Source organism: Anolis carolinensis, unplaced genomic scaffold (genome assembly GCF_035594765.1).
Source record: "Anolis carolinensis isolate JA03-04 unplaced genomic scaffold, rAnoCar3.1.pri scaffold_11, whole genome shotgun sequence".
Classification (NCBI taxonomy): Eukaryota; Metazoa; Chordata; class Lepidosauria; order Squamata; family Dactyloidae; genus Anolis; species Anolis carolinensis.
Genome location: NW_026943822.1, coordinates 3511196 through 3529842, shown reverse-complemented (window position 1 = coordinate 3529842; position 18647 = coordinate 3511196). Strand labels below are relative to the sequence as shown.

Below are 18647 nucleotides of genomic sequence, written 5' to 3'. Positions count from 1 at the left end.
ATTGTAACTCCCATCATCCCTGATTGCCTTAGGAACTTGAAACATTCAAAAGAGGAGGGCTCCAGCTTTGAGAATACTGGTTTGTATGTGTTGGGCACCATTTGAACATGGACGTGCAAAATACTTCTGGAACCCAAAAGGGTGCAAAGGTGGGAGAAATTGAGAGCAAGTCCCAAAAGGCCTGAGTTTGCACATTCCAAGGGAAATGAATACAGTGGTGGAGACTAGAGTATTTCTTTTATTTATTTAATGCAAGCTTGGGTCCCTGGCATTGCCCGGATTATTTGAAAAAGTCATTTTTTAATTGTACAAAATGTATAAGGTTGTGGATTAACTACAAGTGACATCATGTCAGGTTAGCCCCAAGAAACTCCATCAGTACTTAAGGTTTGTTATGTTGGGCAAGTTTGCTCTGGATGCATCATGGGTGGGGTTCAGTGTGCCCTCTGGCTGTAGAATATACTACAACTCCCACTATGGTGAGTCAGTCCACTCAAACCCCTCCAGTAGGTGAGTGAGTCATGGGAGTTCTGTGTGCCAGGCTTGGTCCAGGTCCATCATTGGTGGAGGTCACAGTTTCTCTGGTTGTGGGTGTACTACCAAATCCAGTTCCCCCCAAATCTCTCCAGTAATCAAACTTCAGCATGTCAGGTATGTGTGCCAAGTTTGGTCCAGATCCATCGGTGCTTGAGTTCACAGTGCTCCCTTGCTGTAGGTGAACCACAACTCCCCCAAATCAAGGTAAATTTTCCCCAAAGACCTCTAGTATTTTTTGCTGGCCATGGGGGCTCTGTGTGCCGAGTTTGGTCCAATTCCATCTTTGGTGGAGTTCAAAGTGCTCATTGATTGCAGGTACCAGTCTGCATTGATTGCATCCCAGTACCTACAACTTCAAAATGTCCAGACCAATTTCCCTCAAAATCACCAGTATTCAAATATGGACATATTGAGTATGCATACCAAATTTGGTCCAGGTCCATCGGTGTTTGGGTTCATAGTGTGCTCTGGATGTAGGTGAACTACAACTTCTCTAAATCCCTCCAGTATTTTTTGATAATCATGGGGGTTCTGTGTGTCAAGTAAGTTCCAGGTCCATCATTGGTGGAGTTCAGAGAGCTCTTAGATTGAAGGTGAGCTATGCATCCCAGTCCTTACAAGTTCTATAAATCATGGTGAATTCTCGCCAAACCTCTCTAGTATGTTCAGTTGCTGATCAATTCCTCTGTTTGCTGTGTGCCATAGGAAAGAATTGGAAAGGGTTATGGGAGAGGCAGTGGGCGGTGTCATGCAAATTAAGGGAACCTGGGATGTCCATTCTGGAGGAAAAACAGAACATCTAGGAGGAAATTGTCCCCGTATGAAAGCCTTCCCTTGGGTGGTGGGCAGAATGGTGTTCTTGTAAGGCATTATACATGTTTACAGTGCTTGCCGTAACTTGCAATGTCATTGGAGGGAGGGCCATTGAGCTTTGGGAACTCTGGCTATTTGTGGAAGTGGAAGATTGTCTGTGGAAGTGGGCACATATTTTCATTTTTATTATGTGTATTCTAGTTATAGATATAGGGCCTTCCTCCCCTGTCGCCAGAACCAGTTGATTCTCTGTTGGTTAGCAAAGCTACAGGAAGGGCCTGAGTTATTTAGGAGCCCAAGCAGTACTTCCGTTGCAGGAAATTGCTGCTGCCTCCTTAGAGGTGTCCTTGCTTCACAGAGCCCTTTCTGCTGGAATGCTTGCTAAGAAAGGTTTAGCAATAACACATTGCTTCAGACCCCCTGATGTGACCTTTAACCGCCACTTCATTGTGTCTCTGAATATTGCCTCTACATCCCCCCCAAAAAATGCTTGTTTGCACCACTTCAACCAGCAAGATCTGCCGTGGCGATGCTCACTCTGCTAGCATCAATTTGGTCTCGTGTTTTGGAATGGGACACATTGAACCCTTGCACTAAACAGCAGGTCCCACCATATTGGAGCCACACCAGACTTTGCTGGCAGAATGGATTCCTCAAACATTACTAAACTGGGTTGCTATGAGTTTTCTGGGCTGTCTGGCCATGTTCCAGAAGCATTATCTCCTGACTTTTCGCCCACATTTATGGCAGGCGTCCGCAGAGGTTGGGAGGTTTGCTGGAAATTATTCAGTAGGGTGTGTGTGTGTGTATGTATGTGTATGTGTATATGTGTGTGTGTGTGTGTGTGTGTGTGTGTATATATATATAATTTATTTATTCATTTACTACATTTATCTCTCGCTTTTCTCACCCCGAAGGGGATTCAGAGCGGCTTACAAATCAAATGAACATACAATATATTATTAGCATAGCACAATATATACAGGGGGCCCTGGTGGCACAGTGTGTTAAAGCGCTGAGCTGCTGAACTTGCGGACCAAAAGGTCCCAGGTTCAAATTCTGGGAGCGGAATGAGCACCCGCTGTTAGCCCTAGCTCCTGCCAACCTAGCAGTTCAAAAACATGCAAATGTGAGTAGATCAATGGGTACGGCTCTGGCAGGAAGGTAACGGCGCTCCATGCAGTCATGCCGGCCACATGACCTTGGAGGTGGCTATGGACAACGCTGGTTCTTCGGCTTAGAAATGGAGATGAGCACCAACCCCCAGAGTTGGTCACGACTGGACTTAACGTCAGGGGAAACCTTTACCTTTACCTTACAATATATGCATTAAATTACTATATTGTACTATATCCTTATATGGTAATATTATTAGTAATATTACATTTAATATATAATATATAATTAATAATATTATATTGTATTATTAGTAGTATAATATTGTATTCCATTATAATATTATTATCAATATTATATGTGTATACAATATATATCTTTGGAGTGTCCAGGGTGGGAGAATAAACTCTTGTCTGTTTGAGGCAAGTATGAATGCTGCAGTTAGCCAGCTTGATTAGGATTGAATAACCTTGCAGCTTCAAAGCCTGGCTGCTTCCTGCCTGGGGGAATCCTTTGTTGAGAGGTGTTAGCTGGCCCTGATTGCTTTGTGTCTGGAATTCCCCTGTTTTCTGAATGGTGTTTTCTATTTACTGTCTTGATTTTAGAATTTTTAAATACTGGCAGCCAGAATTTGTTCATTTTTATGGTTTCCTCCTTTCTGTTGAAATTGTCCACTTGCTTGTGGATTTCAGTGGCTTCTCTGTATCGTCCGACATGGTGGTTGTTAGAGTGGCCAAAGCAGCCAGGCTTTGAAGCTGCAGGTCAAGTGTGAATGTTGCAATTGGCCACCTTGATTATCAGAGCCAGCGAGCTCTTCCCAACAAAGGATTCCCCCCAGGCAGGAAGCAACCAGGATTTGAAGCTGCAAGGCCATTCAATGCTAATCAAGCTGGCCATTTGCAACATTCACACTTGCCTCAAACAGACAAGAGTTCTTTCTCCCACCCTGGACATTATTCCATAGGTACATAAACTCCACTTGCCTAGTTTCTAACAAACCTCACAACCCCCCCAGGATGCGTGCCACAGATGTGGGTGAAACGTAAGGAGATAATGCTTCTCGAACATGGCCAGACAGCCTGGAAAACTCAGCAACCCAGTGATTCCGGCCATGAGAGCCTTTGACAACACATTACTTAACTGTTTTCCTTTAATATAACTCAAGCTTTTCTGAACTGTAGCCAACTTTATCAGATGCTTGTTACATTTGTTAGCATTTCAAGCATATGTACAGCATCTATAGTTTAGGGACTCGATAGTGCACAGCCAGTCAAAGGAAATTACATGTAGACAATACTGACAGTGACTTTCTGAATATTTGCCAATCTCCAGGTTGTTGGCTGGGATCACAAACATCCCTAGGTAAGCCAATTAACACACATCATGTGGCGCAAGAACATTATCCATTTTGAAATTCTGATGCCAGGCTGAACCTTCCTAATAAATTATAGCTCAGCAGGCCCTTGTTGTTGTCTGCTCTTTGGTTGGATGGGTTCTTGTTTTGTTTTGCAAAACATCAGCATGCTGTACTTGGCTGGCAATCCTCCCGGCTGCGGGATAAATTAGGAAAAGTCAATCCGGTAGATACAAATACATCTCATTTGCACAGTTTGGGATTTCTGATTAAAGAGTCATTTGTTGTTTGCCTCCTTCCTAAGCTGTAAATGACAATGAGGGAGCGATATCACTGTTTGCAGAATGGATTGGTTTTAGCTTGCCACCCCTAGAGAATCAAATTAGCTTCATAGGAATCCTTGCCCAGAGAATCCTAGTGCTATAGTTTGGGAGTGTAGAAATCTATGTCAAAATGTGGGACAACGTCAGGGCTAATATTGTTCAAGGAGTAAAACACGCAAAACTCCTATTTTGTGAAAGCTGGACTTAATGGGAAGCCATTATTTCCAATCTGATGGCCATTCTTGTGTTTTCCATATTTGCTGGCATCTTCTTTCAAGATTTTAAACAACTCCGCTGGGATCCCGTAGTCTCCTGCTGCCTTGCAATTAGCAATGCTTCTTAAGGCCCATTCAACCTCACTCCTCAGGATGTTTGGTTCTAATTCACTCACCACACCGTCAAAGCTATCCTCGGTATTATTATCGTTCCTATACAGATCTTCTGTATAGCCTCACCACCTTCTCTTGATCTCTTTAGCTTCTGTTAGATCCTTGCCATCTTGGTTTTTGATTATGCCCATTTTTATTTATATCATATTTATATTTATTTATACTTTTCCCCCAAGACCAGGAGCCAAAGCGGCTTGTAAAAGCAGCTTAAAAAGTGTGTCAACAGAGAATGAACTGGAACAGTTGGAGGGTGTGAAATGTTGAATGCTTTTTCCAGACTCCCTCTCACTGACATTAATAGAAATTACAATAATAGTTAACTGACGTAAAACTGCGAATGGATATTAGCATTAAAGTCTCCATTATTTGCAAATGGTAACTCCTGCTTATCATACTCCTTATGTTGTTGCAGGACAGCGATTTGGAAAGTCTTAGAAACTTTTGCAAACTGTGTTAATTAAAGCCCTTGGAAATGGGTTAGACTAAAGCAAAGGTGTCCACACCCAAGCTTGCATGGCTTCAAAATATACACACAGAAACGCCCCAACGGCTCAACCAAAGACAGGAATGCATTTCCACAAACAATGCAATCCTCCCCAGTGTCTGCAAAAACAAGGGAAGGCAATTCTTTGTTGTTGTTGTTGTTGTTGTTGTTGTTGTTGTGTGCTTTCAAGTCATTTCTGGCTTACGGTGACCTTGTAGAATCAGAGTTGGAAGAGATCCCAAGGGCCATCAAGGCCAACCCCAATTCTGCCATGCAGGAAGACACAATCCAAGCCCTCCCAACGGATCAGATCAGAACCTTGAGAGGAGGAAACTCCACCCAATGAAGCATATTACGGGATATATTTTTTTTGGCAGAATTTATTCAGAGAGGGGTTGCCTGTGCCTTCCTATGAGGCTGAGAGCGTGTGACTCAGTAGGGTCCCATTGCTAAGCAGAGATTCCAACCCTGACTTCCTTGTACAGCACTCAACCCAGTGCACCATAGTGACTTTTTGACCAACATTAAGAATTTCAGTGGAAGATCCCAGGGGCCATCTAGTCCAACCCCCTTCTGCCATGCAGGAAAAGCACAATCAAAGCACCCCCAGAGCAGTGGCAGGGAAAAAAGGCTTTGGAAGCCATCGAGGTGGAAAGGATCTGGGCAGCGAGGGAGGGAAGGGAAAAAGGCTTTTGAGAGTGAGAGAAGCGAGGGGAAAAGGCTTTTGGCGGCAAAGGGACTGAGGGAAAAAGGCTTTTGGCGGCAAGGGGACTGAGGGAAAAAAGGCTTTTGGTGGCAAGGGGACGGAGGAAAAAAAGGCTTTTGGTGGCAAGGGGACGGAGGGGAAAAGGCTTTTGGCGGCAAGGGGACTGAGGGGAAAAGGCTTTTGGCGGCAAGGGGACTGAGGGGAAAAGGCTTTTGGCAGCAAGGGGACTGAGGGAAAAAAAGGCTTTTTGGCGGCAAGGGGACGGAGGGGAAAAGGCTTTTGGCAGCAAAGGGACTGAGGGAAAAAAGGCTTTTGGCGGCAAAAGGGACTGAGGGAAAAAAGGCTTTTGGCGGCAAGGGGACGGAGAGGAAAAGGCTTTTGGTGGCAAGGGGACTGAGGGGAAAAGGCTTTTGGCGGTGAGACAGGAGCAAGAAAGAGGAGTATGCTTTGCAAAGCCCCAAGAGCTCCGTGGAGCACAGTTTGAGAACCACTTGTTTATTCGGTAGTATAATCAGTAGAGTTGTGCACAGACCCGTTTTCCTTCATTTCATCCATTCTTTGGTTACTTTTGCTACCTTTGGGAGCACGTAACGGTAAGGCCCCTCCCTGTATGAAAATCAGCTCAACCTGAAAGCAAGCAAAAGCCGATCCCGGCTCCTCGCCTGCTTTTTGTGAGCACATGACGCTCCATGCCTTCTTGCCTTGGAAAGAGTGTGTGTGCCCAGAAAGCATGCGCACCTGCTTACATCCAAGTAAGAATGAGAACTTGCCTCCTTGCCTTGGAAAGTGAGTGCGTGTGCATGTGGTGTGCAGGCCCAGAAAGTTTGCCTGCCATCCTGCAGGCAAGTGTCTTTCCTCTAGAGTAGAAAGAGGTAAGAAGTTTCCTTAAAGAACGCACCTTCCTACAGCTGAGTGTCTCTTCCAGTGAGCAGCCGGGCATTATTTCCTGGAGGATGGATCTTCTTGCGGTCCAAGGATTTTCCTCTAACACCACAGTTCCAAAGCATCTCTCTTCCTTCGCTCAGCCTTCCTTATAGTCCAGCTCTCACATCCATAAGATACTGTGGGGAATACAATTGCTTTCACTATGCGGACCTTCGTTGCCAGTGTGATGTCTCTGCTCCATTATTTTATCGAAGTTGTTCATTGCTGTCCTCCCAAGAAGTAAACCACTACACCATACTAACTCTGATGTACCTTCCAAGCATCCAAGGCAATGTACAATTTCGAAAATGACATAAAACACCATCTACCCAAGAAACACACACACTATATTTTTTTTGTCTTTGTTATGCATGCACCAGGCTGGCAATGAGTGGCAATTAGAGATGGTGCTGACAGAAGGTTTTATTTGCTTCTCGTATTTGTAGCTGTCATCTCCTTTGTAGCTTCCTCAGCAAATTTCTGCTGCATTCCTCGGCACTGAATCTTGCTGATACTGGTTCCTGCCGAAACCTTTGGTCCAGGTGCTTTAGAAAATCCCCACCTCTGCATCTTTGGCAAATTATGCAAACAATCAAATATCATATTTACAGAACATGCTGTCCCTTGTCAAGGTGGAGGAGTGATTGAATGCCACATGGGCAGATGAGGAAAAATCCAAAGACTTCCACCTCTTGCGCGTGGAGCTGCAGGTGGAATCATATCAGTTGAAGGGGGATGCCTAGAGTCAACATTTGGCAAGGAGATCGCTGTCTATCACCAAGGCCTAAACCTAATTAGTCTTCACTAGAAGATACTAGAAGGACCAGGCTGCCTTCTGCCATTCCATGCATTACTGTCTTTTCTGATGAATTTTCTAGCCATGGGAGTTGCAGTCCAACATCTGACGGGTTGCACTTTGCACATCTCTGATTTTAAGGCAAAGTAGCTATATACTACTGCCCCAGTGGCGCAGTGTGTTAAAGCACTGAGCTGCTGAACTTGCGGACTGAAATCAAAATAACTGATTGAAGCATATTGCCATGGCCAAAGACATAACAAGGAGTGATCCATGTTGAACTTTTCCACCAGACAAATCAGGTTCAAATCCGGGGAGCGTAGTGAGCGCCCGCTGTTAGCCCCAGCTTCTGCTAACTTAGCAGTTCGAAAACATGCAAATGTGAGTAGGTCAATAGGTACCGCTCCGGCAGGAAGGTAATGGCGTTCCATGCAGTCATGACCTTGGAGGTGTCTACGGACAATGCTGGCTCTTCGGCTTAGAAAGGGAGATGAGCACCAATCCCCAGAGTCGGACACAACTAGACTTAATATCAGGGGAAAACCTTTACCTTTACCTTTTAGCTATATAATTCTTTAGAAAGGAGGGGAAATAAGTGGGATAAATGAAGCCAATGAAAATCGGTGAGTGTGTAGTAATTTCAGTGCCCGGAGATCAGTGTGCATAAGCCAACGTTCTTCCTAAAGATAATCTCCTTGAGGGAAATGCTAATTACAGCTTTGATTTTAGATTTGACTGGTCTTGTATCCATTCCTGTTGCTCATTTGCAGTGAACGCTGCATTTATTCTCTATCTTGCTAATTATTCCTTGTGAACCAAAACATGCAGTAGTGGAAAAACTTCAGGAGTGTTTTTGATTTATATCCTACATTACTGCTTGAACCCCCACCAAAGCGCCTCTTGAAACTTGCCTGGGTTTTTAAAATCTATTTCCGTTCCCAGCAACATGCTAAGGCACTCAGTTTATTATTTTTTTCCCAGCAGCTCATCTCAAAGCCTTTACTTACTGCTTGCCTGTGAATATGAACCACGGAAGGCAGCCCTCAATTATTCATGTGGGCTTCCAGCTTTGTAGCATTCACTCATCCCTATTGTATGTTCAACCAAAAGTATGTTGGAAGGCAAAGGAAACTGTTCCTTTAAGCTAGATTCTAGTCAGCAGGAGACTGGAAGCAACGTTGGTATTCACAGCAAAACAAAGCCAGGATTCGTCTGAATGGTCTAGAGGAGGAAGTAAGGACGCATTGCAGAGAGTCAGACACTGGAAAGCATTCATTTCTGGAACTCTTGAGTTTGCTGCATTGGTCGCTTTGCCCGACCCTTTTCTTTGGATGCCTACACTGTCATTCTAAATGCTCATCTGGAGCTTTAAATGTCTACAATAACTACAAATGAAGAAGGACAAAATGCGTACTGGGCACAATGCCTACATTCTCACACGCTGATGCTACCTTAGTCCAAAAGCTCACCCTGTGTTTTTAATGAGAGTAATTGACTTGCTATAGAAAGGCAGAAGTTATTGCCGACAACAGGTCGCCCATAGATGGTCATGCTCACTGTAATGTCTCTCCAGGAGTGTGCTAATATCGATGGAACTAGAGAAAAAGAATTAATAGGGAAGGAGGAAGAAGACACATGTTGTCAGCAGAATTGGAGTATGTGGGGAGAAGGAGGTAGAGAAGCTGAGCAAATGGAAAGGGAGAAGATGGAAATAGATTAAAAGAGCAACAGAAGAAGAGAAAGGCACGAAGCGAATGTTGGGTTGGGGAAGGGAGAAGGGTAAGAAGTAATGGGGAGGAAAATATGTTTGGAGAGTAGCTGGGAAAGGAGAAAGGCGATAACTAAGACATTTGAATGACACGACAGTCATAATGACAACAAAAAACATAAAAAACAAAAGCAAAGACTGAGGTTTTTTTTCTAAGAAACAGCGTAACATACGGCCAAACCGATATTACCTAACATCCAAAAGCAAACAAGGTCCTATTCAAATAACTAGCATCGCTGGGTACCCAAGCTAGTATAAATTAAAAGGGACCATAGGACACAAACTCAAGTAAATTCATATGCTTTCTCTCCCTTCTATGATTATAAAATTCAGTCTTCATTTAGTCTAGCATCCTACTTTCACTTTTCTTTTAGCTGACCTGTTGTTACCAATACATCAAAATATTTTCACTGTTGCTTGCCCTCAGCATCTGGGAATCAGGAAAAAAATCATCTTCTGTTGTGGCTCATGCTTCTTCCTTATCCTGCTTCTCTTCCAAAGAGCTCTGGGTTGTGTCATCGGTATCTTTTCTCCTCTAACCTTCCAATGAATGTTATAAAGCGAAAAGACCTTGGCTAGGCCAAGACCACCCTATGAACTTTCTAAATGAGATTTCAAATTGGGTTTCCCCCTGTTGCGTATGCTAATGGGTACACAATAACTGGCTTTGGATAACCCTAATAAAGCCTATTCTCCATGAATTTATCCTGCAGGAAGATTTTGTCTTTCACAAAAATGGGCATGCTTATTTGGCTTATTTGAGCGGGCAAGCAAACTAGGTTTCCACTCTGTCCAGATTTCTCAGAGATTTTATTACCTGAAGTTCAGGACACTTTATTTGCTCTTGTTCATCTCTCTACAGATCGCTGTCCGGTCATCATGTCAGTCAGCGTCCATGAGAACCGTAAATCCCGGACCAGTACTGGTTCTATGAACATCCTGCTGTTCCATAAAGCTTCCCACCCAGATTGTGTCCTCTCACATCTCAACACCATGAGAAAGCATTGCACCTTCACTGATGTCACCCTCTGGGCTGGGAACAAGTCCTTTCCCTGTCACCGAGCTGTCCTTGCTGCCTCCAGTAGATACTTTGAAGCCATGTTCAGCAACGGCCTTCGGGAGAGCCTTGGAGACGAAGTGAATTTCCACGACAGCTTACACCCAGAAGTGTTGGAGTTGCTACTCGACTATGCTTACTCATCCAAGATCATCATCAATGAGGAGAATGCTGAGTCTCTCCTTGAAGCTGGTGATATGTTGCAGTTCCATGACGTCCGTGACGCAGCTGCAGAGTTCCTGGAGAAGAACTTATACCCTTCCAACTGCTTAGGCATGATGGTCCTTTCTGATGCTCACCAGTGCAAGAGGCTCTATGAGCTGTCTTGGAGGATGTGCCTGGTCAACTTTGAGACAGTCCATAGGAGTGAAGAATTCAACAGTCTCTCCAAGGATACCCTGGTGGACTTAATTTCCAGCGATGAGTTGGAGATTGAGGATGAGGAGAAGGTCTTCAAGGCAGTCATCCAGTGGGTCAAATACGATTTGGAGAAGCGAAAGACTTTTCTTCCAGAGCTGTTGAAGAATGTGCGCCTGGCCTTGCTGCCTTCTGAATGCCTCAAGGAAGCCATGACCTATGAGGAGCTCATCACTGCCGAGGATCAAAACAAGCAGATCATGGACGAGGCGCTTTGGTGCAAAAAGAAAATCCTACAGAATGACGGGGTGGTCATGAGTCCTTGTGCCAAGCCTCGCAAAGCTGGGCATACCTTGCTCATTTTAGGGGGACAGACGTTCATGTGTGACAAAGTTTATCAGGTAGACCACAAGGCAAAAGAGATCATCCCCAAAGCAGACCTGCCTAGCCCCAGAAAGGAGTTCAGTGCATGTGCCATTGGTTGCAAAGTCTACATTACTGGAGGGAGAGGCTCAGAAAATGGGGTGTCCAAGGACGTCTGGGTTTATGACACAGTTAACGAGGAGTGGTCCAAAGCTGCCCCCATGCTTATAGCCCGGTTTGGGCATGGCTCAGCCGAACTGGAAAACTGCCTCTATGTAGTTGGTGGGCACACTGCCGTGGCCGGGGTCTTTCCGGCCTCTCCCTCTGTTTCATTGAAGCAGGTGGAGAAGTACGATCCAGTTGTCAACAAATGGACCATGGTGGCCCCTCTGCGGGATGGCGTCAGCAACGCCGCAGTTGTAAGTGCGAGGCTGAAGCTCTACGTCTTTGGGGGAACCAGCATTCACCGGGATATGGTGTCCAAAGTCCAGTGCTACGATCCATCAGATAACCGGTGGACCATCAAAGCCCAGTGTCCCCAGCCATGGCGCTACACGGCAGCTGCTGTTCTAGGCAGCCAGATTTTTATCATGGGTGGAGACACAGAGTACACAGCAGCCTCTGCCTACCGTTTTGATTGTGAAACAGATCAGTGGACACGGATCGGAGACATGACAGCCAAACGGATGTCCTGCCATGCTTTGGCTTCAGGGAACAAGCTTTATGTGGTAGGCGGTTACTTTGGGACGCAGAGATGCAAAACACTGGACTGTTACGACCCTACCTCAGATACCTGGAACTGTATCACCACTGTACCTTACTCCCTCATCCCTACAGCTTTCGTAAGCACATGGAAACACTTACCGGCCTGACAGGGTTGTGTGTGTATTTGTTGACAACTGAGGAGCTGAAGGAGGTAAGGTCCCTCAAGGGAGGATTCTGTTGGTGCATTCACCACTGTCATGCACAATCCTTTTAGGTGGAGACCTCCTCGTCTTAAGAAATAGAGAAAAATCTGAGAAACCTGTGAAGATCTGTATTTTTATGCCACTTTTTGCTAATTGTTCCACAACTATTTCACTTTCCCTCTGATTCTTTGGGTTTTTCCCTCCTCTAAAAAAGTACTTCAATTTATCAGTGCAGTAAGTTCCAAAAATACAACAAAGCCATTAATTTGCACTAAAAAAGGGCTGTGTTCAAAACAAGTGCCGTTGAAATGAAAATATTCACAAAGCTCAAAAATGTGTAGGAAAAAAAGGCCTGCTACTTATTTGAACCATTGATTAGTTACAGGAAAAAATGCAGGATCTGAAAGAAAACAAAAGTTGGCTTGTTTCCTGCCGTGCCCGTTTTATTGAGACACCTTTCAGTATACAACATGCAGTATAAATTCTGAATCCCTGACAGGAATGCCCTGTGACACATATTTATTGCACTGGCAGTAATTCTGTGGATTAAGTGTGATTAACAGCTTTAGCATAAAAACCCAGCTAATCTCTCCAAGCACATCTCTCTGCCCTGGTTTTCTGTACCTTAACTGACCAGTGACCCATAAAAATGAGCTTCGGCTTACATTTGCTCGACTCCCTGCTTCCTTCTGGCCTTTTGGTTTGATTAGCTCCAATGGTGCCTTCCATTTACAAATAAAAATATATTCTGAAGGGGATTTTTCTACGAAATAACCCACAGTCTAGAACTTTGAATGCCAGGCTTCTGCTATTCAGATGAAGTAGCTTAGCAAGATTCTTGAAGAGAGGAGGCATCATCCGAAAAGACATCACACAGTCCTAGACACTTGGGAAGTGTTCGACTTGTGATTTTGTGAAACGAAATCCAGCATATCTATCTTGTTTGCTGTGTCATATAATAATAATAACTACTACTACTATTACTTCTACTACTTATAACTCGAGTATAAGCCTAGTTTTTCAGCCCTTTTTTTAAGACTGAAAAAGCCCCCCTCGGCTTATACTCGGGTGAGGGTCCAGGTTGGCTTATATTTGGGTCAGCTTATTGTGCTATGCTAATAATATAATATTGTATGTAAATTTTATTTGTAAGCTGCTCTGAGTCCCCTTCGGGGTGAGAAGGGCGGGATATAAATGTATTTAATAATAATAATAATAATAATAATAATAATAATAATAATAATAATAATACACATCAAATGCTTTTAAAAACCTAGACATAAAATACATGTACAGAGAAACAAACTCTGGATAGGGCTCATAAATCAGGTATCCCCAAACTAAGGCCCTGGGGCCGGATGCGGCCCTCCAAGGTCATATACCTGGCCCCTGCCCTCATTTATAATATATTTTATATCAGTTTTAATCATATAATACTAATAATAATACCATATAATAATATTATATGTTATATATTACATATAATATTACAGTATAGCGGTATAGTTCAATATAGTAATATATAATGCTAATATTGTGCTATGCTAATAATATAATATAATGTATGTACATACAGCTGCTCTGAGTTCCCTTCGGGGTGAGAAGGGTGGGATATAAATGTAGTAAATGAATAAATAATTTTAGACTTAGGCTCACTCAGAGTCTGAAATGACTTGAAGACACACAACAACAGCAATCCTAATTAACCTGACTATCTCATTTGCCAGAATCAGACCCACACTTCCTATTGAAAACCTGATAGGTTTATGTTGGTTACAATTGTTTTCATTTTTAAATATTGTATTGTTCTTTCATTGTTGTTGTTTTGCACTACAAATAAGATATGTGCAGTGTGCATAGGAATTTGTTCGTTTTTTTTTCCAAATGATAATTCGGCCCCTCAATAGTCTGAAGGATTGTGGACCGGCCCTCTGTTTTAAAAGTTTGAGGACCCCTGTCATAAATAGTATAAAGGCGATCAGGAAAGGGCAAAGGGACGGCTTTATTAAAACACTGACGGCCTATAAAAATGAGGAGTAGTGATAAACTGCAATAAGACATTTTAAACAACCTGGGTATCTGGCGGGATTGTTCATTCAAAAACATCGGAACATTTATTTATTTATTTACAGTATTTGTATTCCGCCCTTCTTTCTCACCCCGAAGGGGACTCGGGGCGGATTACAATGAACACATATATGGCAAACATTCAATGCCAACAGACAAACAACATTCAGTTTTAGACAGACACAGAGGCATTTTAACATCTTTCCAGCTTCACGATTCCGGCCACAGGGGAGCTGTTGCTTCACCGTCCATTGGTGGCTGTTCTTCCTCATTCTTTTCCTCGTGAGCAGTTTTATGGTGTTGTAGATTAGTTAAATTAGCCTCCCGCATAAAGCGTACCTAAATTTTCCCTACTTGACAGATGCAACTGTCTTTCGGGGCTGCTAGGTCAACAGCAAGCCGGGGCTATTTTTTTTTTTAATGGTTGGAGGCTTAACCCGACCCGGGCTTCGAACTCATGACCTCTCGGTCAGTAGTGATTTATAGCAGCTGGTTACTAGCCAGCTGCGCCACAGCCTGGAACATCCATGTTTTTAGGTCCTTACGGAATGTGGACAATGAAGGTGCCAGTCTGATCTCCCTGGGGAGAGAGTTCCAGAGCCGAGGGGCCACCACCGAGAAGGCCCTGTCCCTCGTCCCCACCAGACGCGCTTGAGACGGAGGTGGGAGCGAGAGAAGGGCCTCTGCGGAGGATCTCGAGGTCCTTGTGGGTTCATAGGGGAGGAGGCGATCGCAGAGATAAGCGGGTCCTGAATCGTTTACGGCTCTATATGTGATAACCTGCACCTTGAATTGGGCCTGGAAACCTATTGGTAACCATTTGGATCTTGGAATGGTTTTTTCACTGGGAAAGCTGACCTTGCGAGAGAAACAAGAAGACTTGTTTCAGTCTCAGCAACACCAATGGATAAAAGGTTTCTCTCTGGGACATCAAAGAAAGCAATCCAATGACATCAGAAGAGAAAGGAGCCAAACCAGTTTTCAAATTTGGCCTCACAACTGTTTTTCTTTCAAAAGTGTGTTGTTTTTGTTGATTAGCTTGAAACTACAAGTAGATTATCTCACACATCGTGTTAGTTTCACAGTCAGTCTGGGCTTACTTTAATGACTATATGAAGGCCCAGTTTAATGATAAGGGAGGTGTGTCCTGACTAGTAGACACATAGAGCAATACAAATTTGGCCCTTGTAGCATCTTGTTATAAAACAACCACAAAGGCCACAAAGGCCCAGAAACCTATATGGCTTCAGTATGATTCATTTTCAAAAGATCACCCTTAGGTCCTTATCCAAGGGTGATTTTTTTAATGAACCATGTAATCCATAGTTTTCTAAGGTCTTCTTCTCCATCTCTCTTTTGGGCTCCATTCCATCGCCTGATAACTGACATCTCGTTTTTTGTGACATCAGAAAATGAGACAATGATATTAAGAGAGGAAAGAATCAGAAAAAGCAGTGAAGACACCAAGAGCAAGGCATAAGATTATACAGTCGAGTCTCACTTATCCAACATAAACGGGCTGGCAGAATGTTGGATAAGCAAATATGTTGGATAATAAGGAGGCATTAAGGAAAAGCCTATTAAACATCAAATTAGGTTATGATTTTATAAATGAAGCACCAAAACATCATGTTAGACAACAAATTTGGCAGAAAAAGTAGTTCAATATGCAGTAATGCTATGTAGTAATTACTGTATTTATGAATTTAGCATCAAAATCTCACGATATATTGAACACATTGACTACAAAAATGCGTTGGATAATCCAGAACGTTGGATAAGCGAGTGTTGGATAAGTGAGACTCTACTGTATTTGGTATCACTGGAGGCCTCTTGCTTCAATGGACTATTTGCCTTTGTGGTGGCCATCGATTTCCAGAGTCACTTCCTTCTTCCTTTTGGTTTAGTGACAAACTTAACTGAGATATCCTCATCCTTCCCATCTCTATGTCTGGAAAAGCTGCAGGCCATAATTTCCCTTCTTCTTCTAGTTGTGGCTTCCAACATCTTGCCAATATCTATTTAAAAACTGCAAGCAAGCCCTTATTTAAATGCTGGTTACATGATGCCCAATAATTAGCCATTTTTTCCTCCAAGATTTCATGCTTTCAGCTTAAAGAGTTAGCCAAGAGCTTAGGTTTTTATGAGAATACTGCATATGTTGACTACAATGAAAAAATGCAAAGCTCCACCATTCCTGCTGCTTCAGAGTTCCTTGACAACCTTGTGTTGCCTCTCTAAGGCACTTGCCTCACTCAACCATTCAGAGGAAACCCTTAGGGCAGTGGTTCTCAACCTGTGGGTCCCCAGGTGTTTTGGCCTACAACTCCCAGAAATCTCATCCAGTTTATGAGCTGGAGCTGAAGGCCAAAACATCTGGAGACCCACAAGTTGAGAACCACATCCTTAGGGTAAGGGTGGGATTCTTGTGCCCCTCCAGGTGTTGTTGGACTGTGTAACTTCTAGCATTCTTCACCATTGATTCTCCCACCCTTTCCTTAGCGGGGGTTTGGGGATACATTCACCCTTACCCCAAAGGTCACTGGAAAACAGCAATGATGGTTTTATGTTCTTGTAACTTGCTTTCAAACTTCACAGCAAAAATCTTGTATTGCTCAGCATAGTGTAGAACGGTGATTCCCAAGGTGGGCGCTACCGCCCCCTGGTGGACGCTGCAGTGATCCAGGGGGGCGGTGATGGCACCTATTAGTACATGGGGGCAGGGCCAGGGGAGGGGCAGGGCCTCTTCCCAAGTGCCGGGGACAGGGCTGAGCATCTGAGGCGCCTGTTAGGACATGGGGTGTAGCTAGAGGAGTGGGAGTGGCTTCTTCCCAAGAGCCTGAGACAGGGCTGAGAATCTATACTTCTCTTGAGGTGCTTGTTGGGACACAGAGGGTGGAGCTAGGGAAGGGGGCGGGGCCTCCTTCCAAGAGCCCGAGACAGGGCTGAGCCTCTATACCTCTCCTGAGAGGCCTTTTAGGACTAAAGGGCGGGGCTAGGGAAGGGGGCGGGGCCTCCTTCCAAGAGCCTGAGACAGGGCTGAGCCTCTACCTCTCTTGAGAGTCCTTTTAGGACTAAAGGGTGGGGCTGGGGGCAGGGCCTCTTCCCAAGAGGTGCTTGTTAGAACACGGGGGCAGGGTATAGGGGTTCAGCCCTGTCAGGCACTTGGTAAGAGGCCCCGCCCCGTCCTCTAGCCCCGCCCCCTTTGTCCTGGCAGGCGCCGCAGGACAGGGATAGAAGCTCAGCCCTGCCTCAGAGCTCGTAACTCTGCCCATCCCAGTCCTGGCTGCCCATTTGTGGCCCCGCCCACCTCCCCCTCCCAGCCCTGCATCTTGGATTAAGGGAAAGGCTCAGCCCCGCCCACCCTTCTAAGCCACGCCCCGTTTCCAGGGGGCGGCGAGTAATATTTTTTCTGGAAAGGGGGCGGTAAGCCAAATAAGTTTGGGAACCACTGGTGTAGAAGTTCTGCATGTGGATCTACACCACGCTGAGCCTTACATACCATATATTCTTTGAAGTCCCCTTCCACAGGATCAAAGTCTCTATAGCAAGACATGACATGATGGCATCAATGCTGAGATCTGCAAGGGTGTGTGGTGAATCTAAAAACTTTTGTCATCGTTTTGCGTCTGGGAACATAAACATAGCCAGACATTTTTATTTATTATTTATTTATTTACAGTATTTCTATTCCACCCTTCTCACCCCAAAGGGGACTCAGGACGGATTACAATGAACACATATACAGCAAACATTCAATGCCAACAGACAAACAACATATATAGACAGACACAGAGGCATTTAACTTTTATTTCCCAGCTTCACGATTCCGGCCACAGGGGGAGCTGTTGCTTCACTGTCCACTAGTGGCTGTACTTCCTCATTCCATTCCTCGTGTTTTCCTGGCAGTTTTATGATGTTGTAAATTAGTTAAATTAGCCTCCCGCATAAAGTGTACCTAAATTTCCCTACTTGACAGATGCAACTCTCTTTCGGGGCTGCATAGGTCAACAGCAAGCCGGGCTATTTAATGGTCGGGGGCTTAACCCGACCCGGGCTTCGAACTCATGACCTCTGGGTCAGTAGTGATTTATTGCAGCTGGTTACTAGCCAGCTGCGCCACAGCCCGGCCCTTTTTCCGTTCCTATTTGCTTCACGCTAGATACAGAATGGCTTCAGAGGCTGGCTTTGGGCAATGTGGAAAGAGAAAGGTATTACCAATCTTTGCTGGGGAAGTAGGCGGAGAAACGGGAAATGTACACATGAATAGGCCACCAACAGAATACTAGACCATCTCTTCCTTTTTTTCCCCTTGCCACAACTCGAATTCATTCTCATTGGGCACCCACCTATAGCATTATGGATAAGTGCATTACAAACCACCATTAGCCCTCGAGGAGTTCAGACAGCTCAATTACAATAATTGATAGAAGCCTCCGCCCCAGTGAGTCCGTGACCATGATGTGGTTTGAAAAGCTGCTGGCCATCAAATGTGATAGAAATGGATCCAGAGATAGATGTGAAGCCGTTTCCAGCAAACTTGGCACATCTCTGATACCTGCCATTATCGTGCCAGGCAATTTGCTCACTGCCTACATTCTATCTCCTCCTTGCAGAATTTTTTTTTTCATCTCCTCTGATAGTAATATTGTTGGTTTACTCATGCTCTCCAGGACTGTCTGAGC

At 44.4% G+C, this 18647-nt stretch overlaps 1 protein-coding gene across 1 annotated transcript in view; it reads left to right on the top strand.

The window, feature by feature from the left end:
• Positions 1-18647, top strand: part of klhl25 (kelch like family member 25) — a 30479-nt gene that overhangs the window by 6391 nt on the left and 5441 nt on the right. The window contains exon 2 of the mRNA XM_003229423.4: positions 10073-11903. Within this exon, the coding sequence (XP_003229471.1) occupies positions 10090-11859 (1770 nt within the window). The 5' untranslated portion in view covers positions 10073-10089 and the 3' untranslated portion in view covers positions 11860-11903. The remainder of the gene's footprint in view (positions 1-10072; positions 11904-18647) is intronic.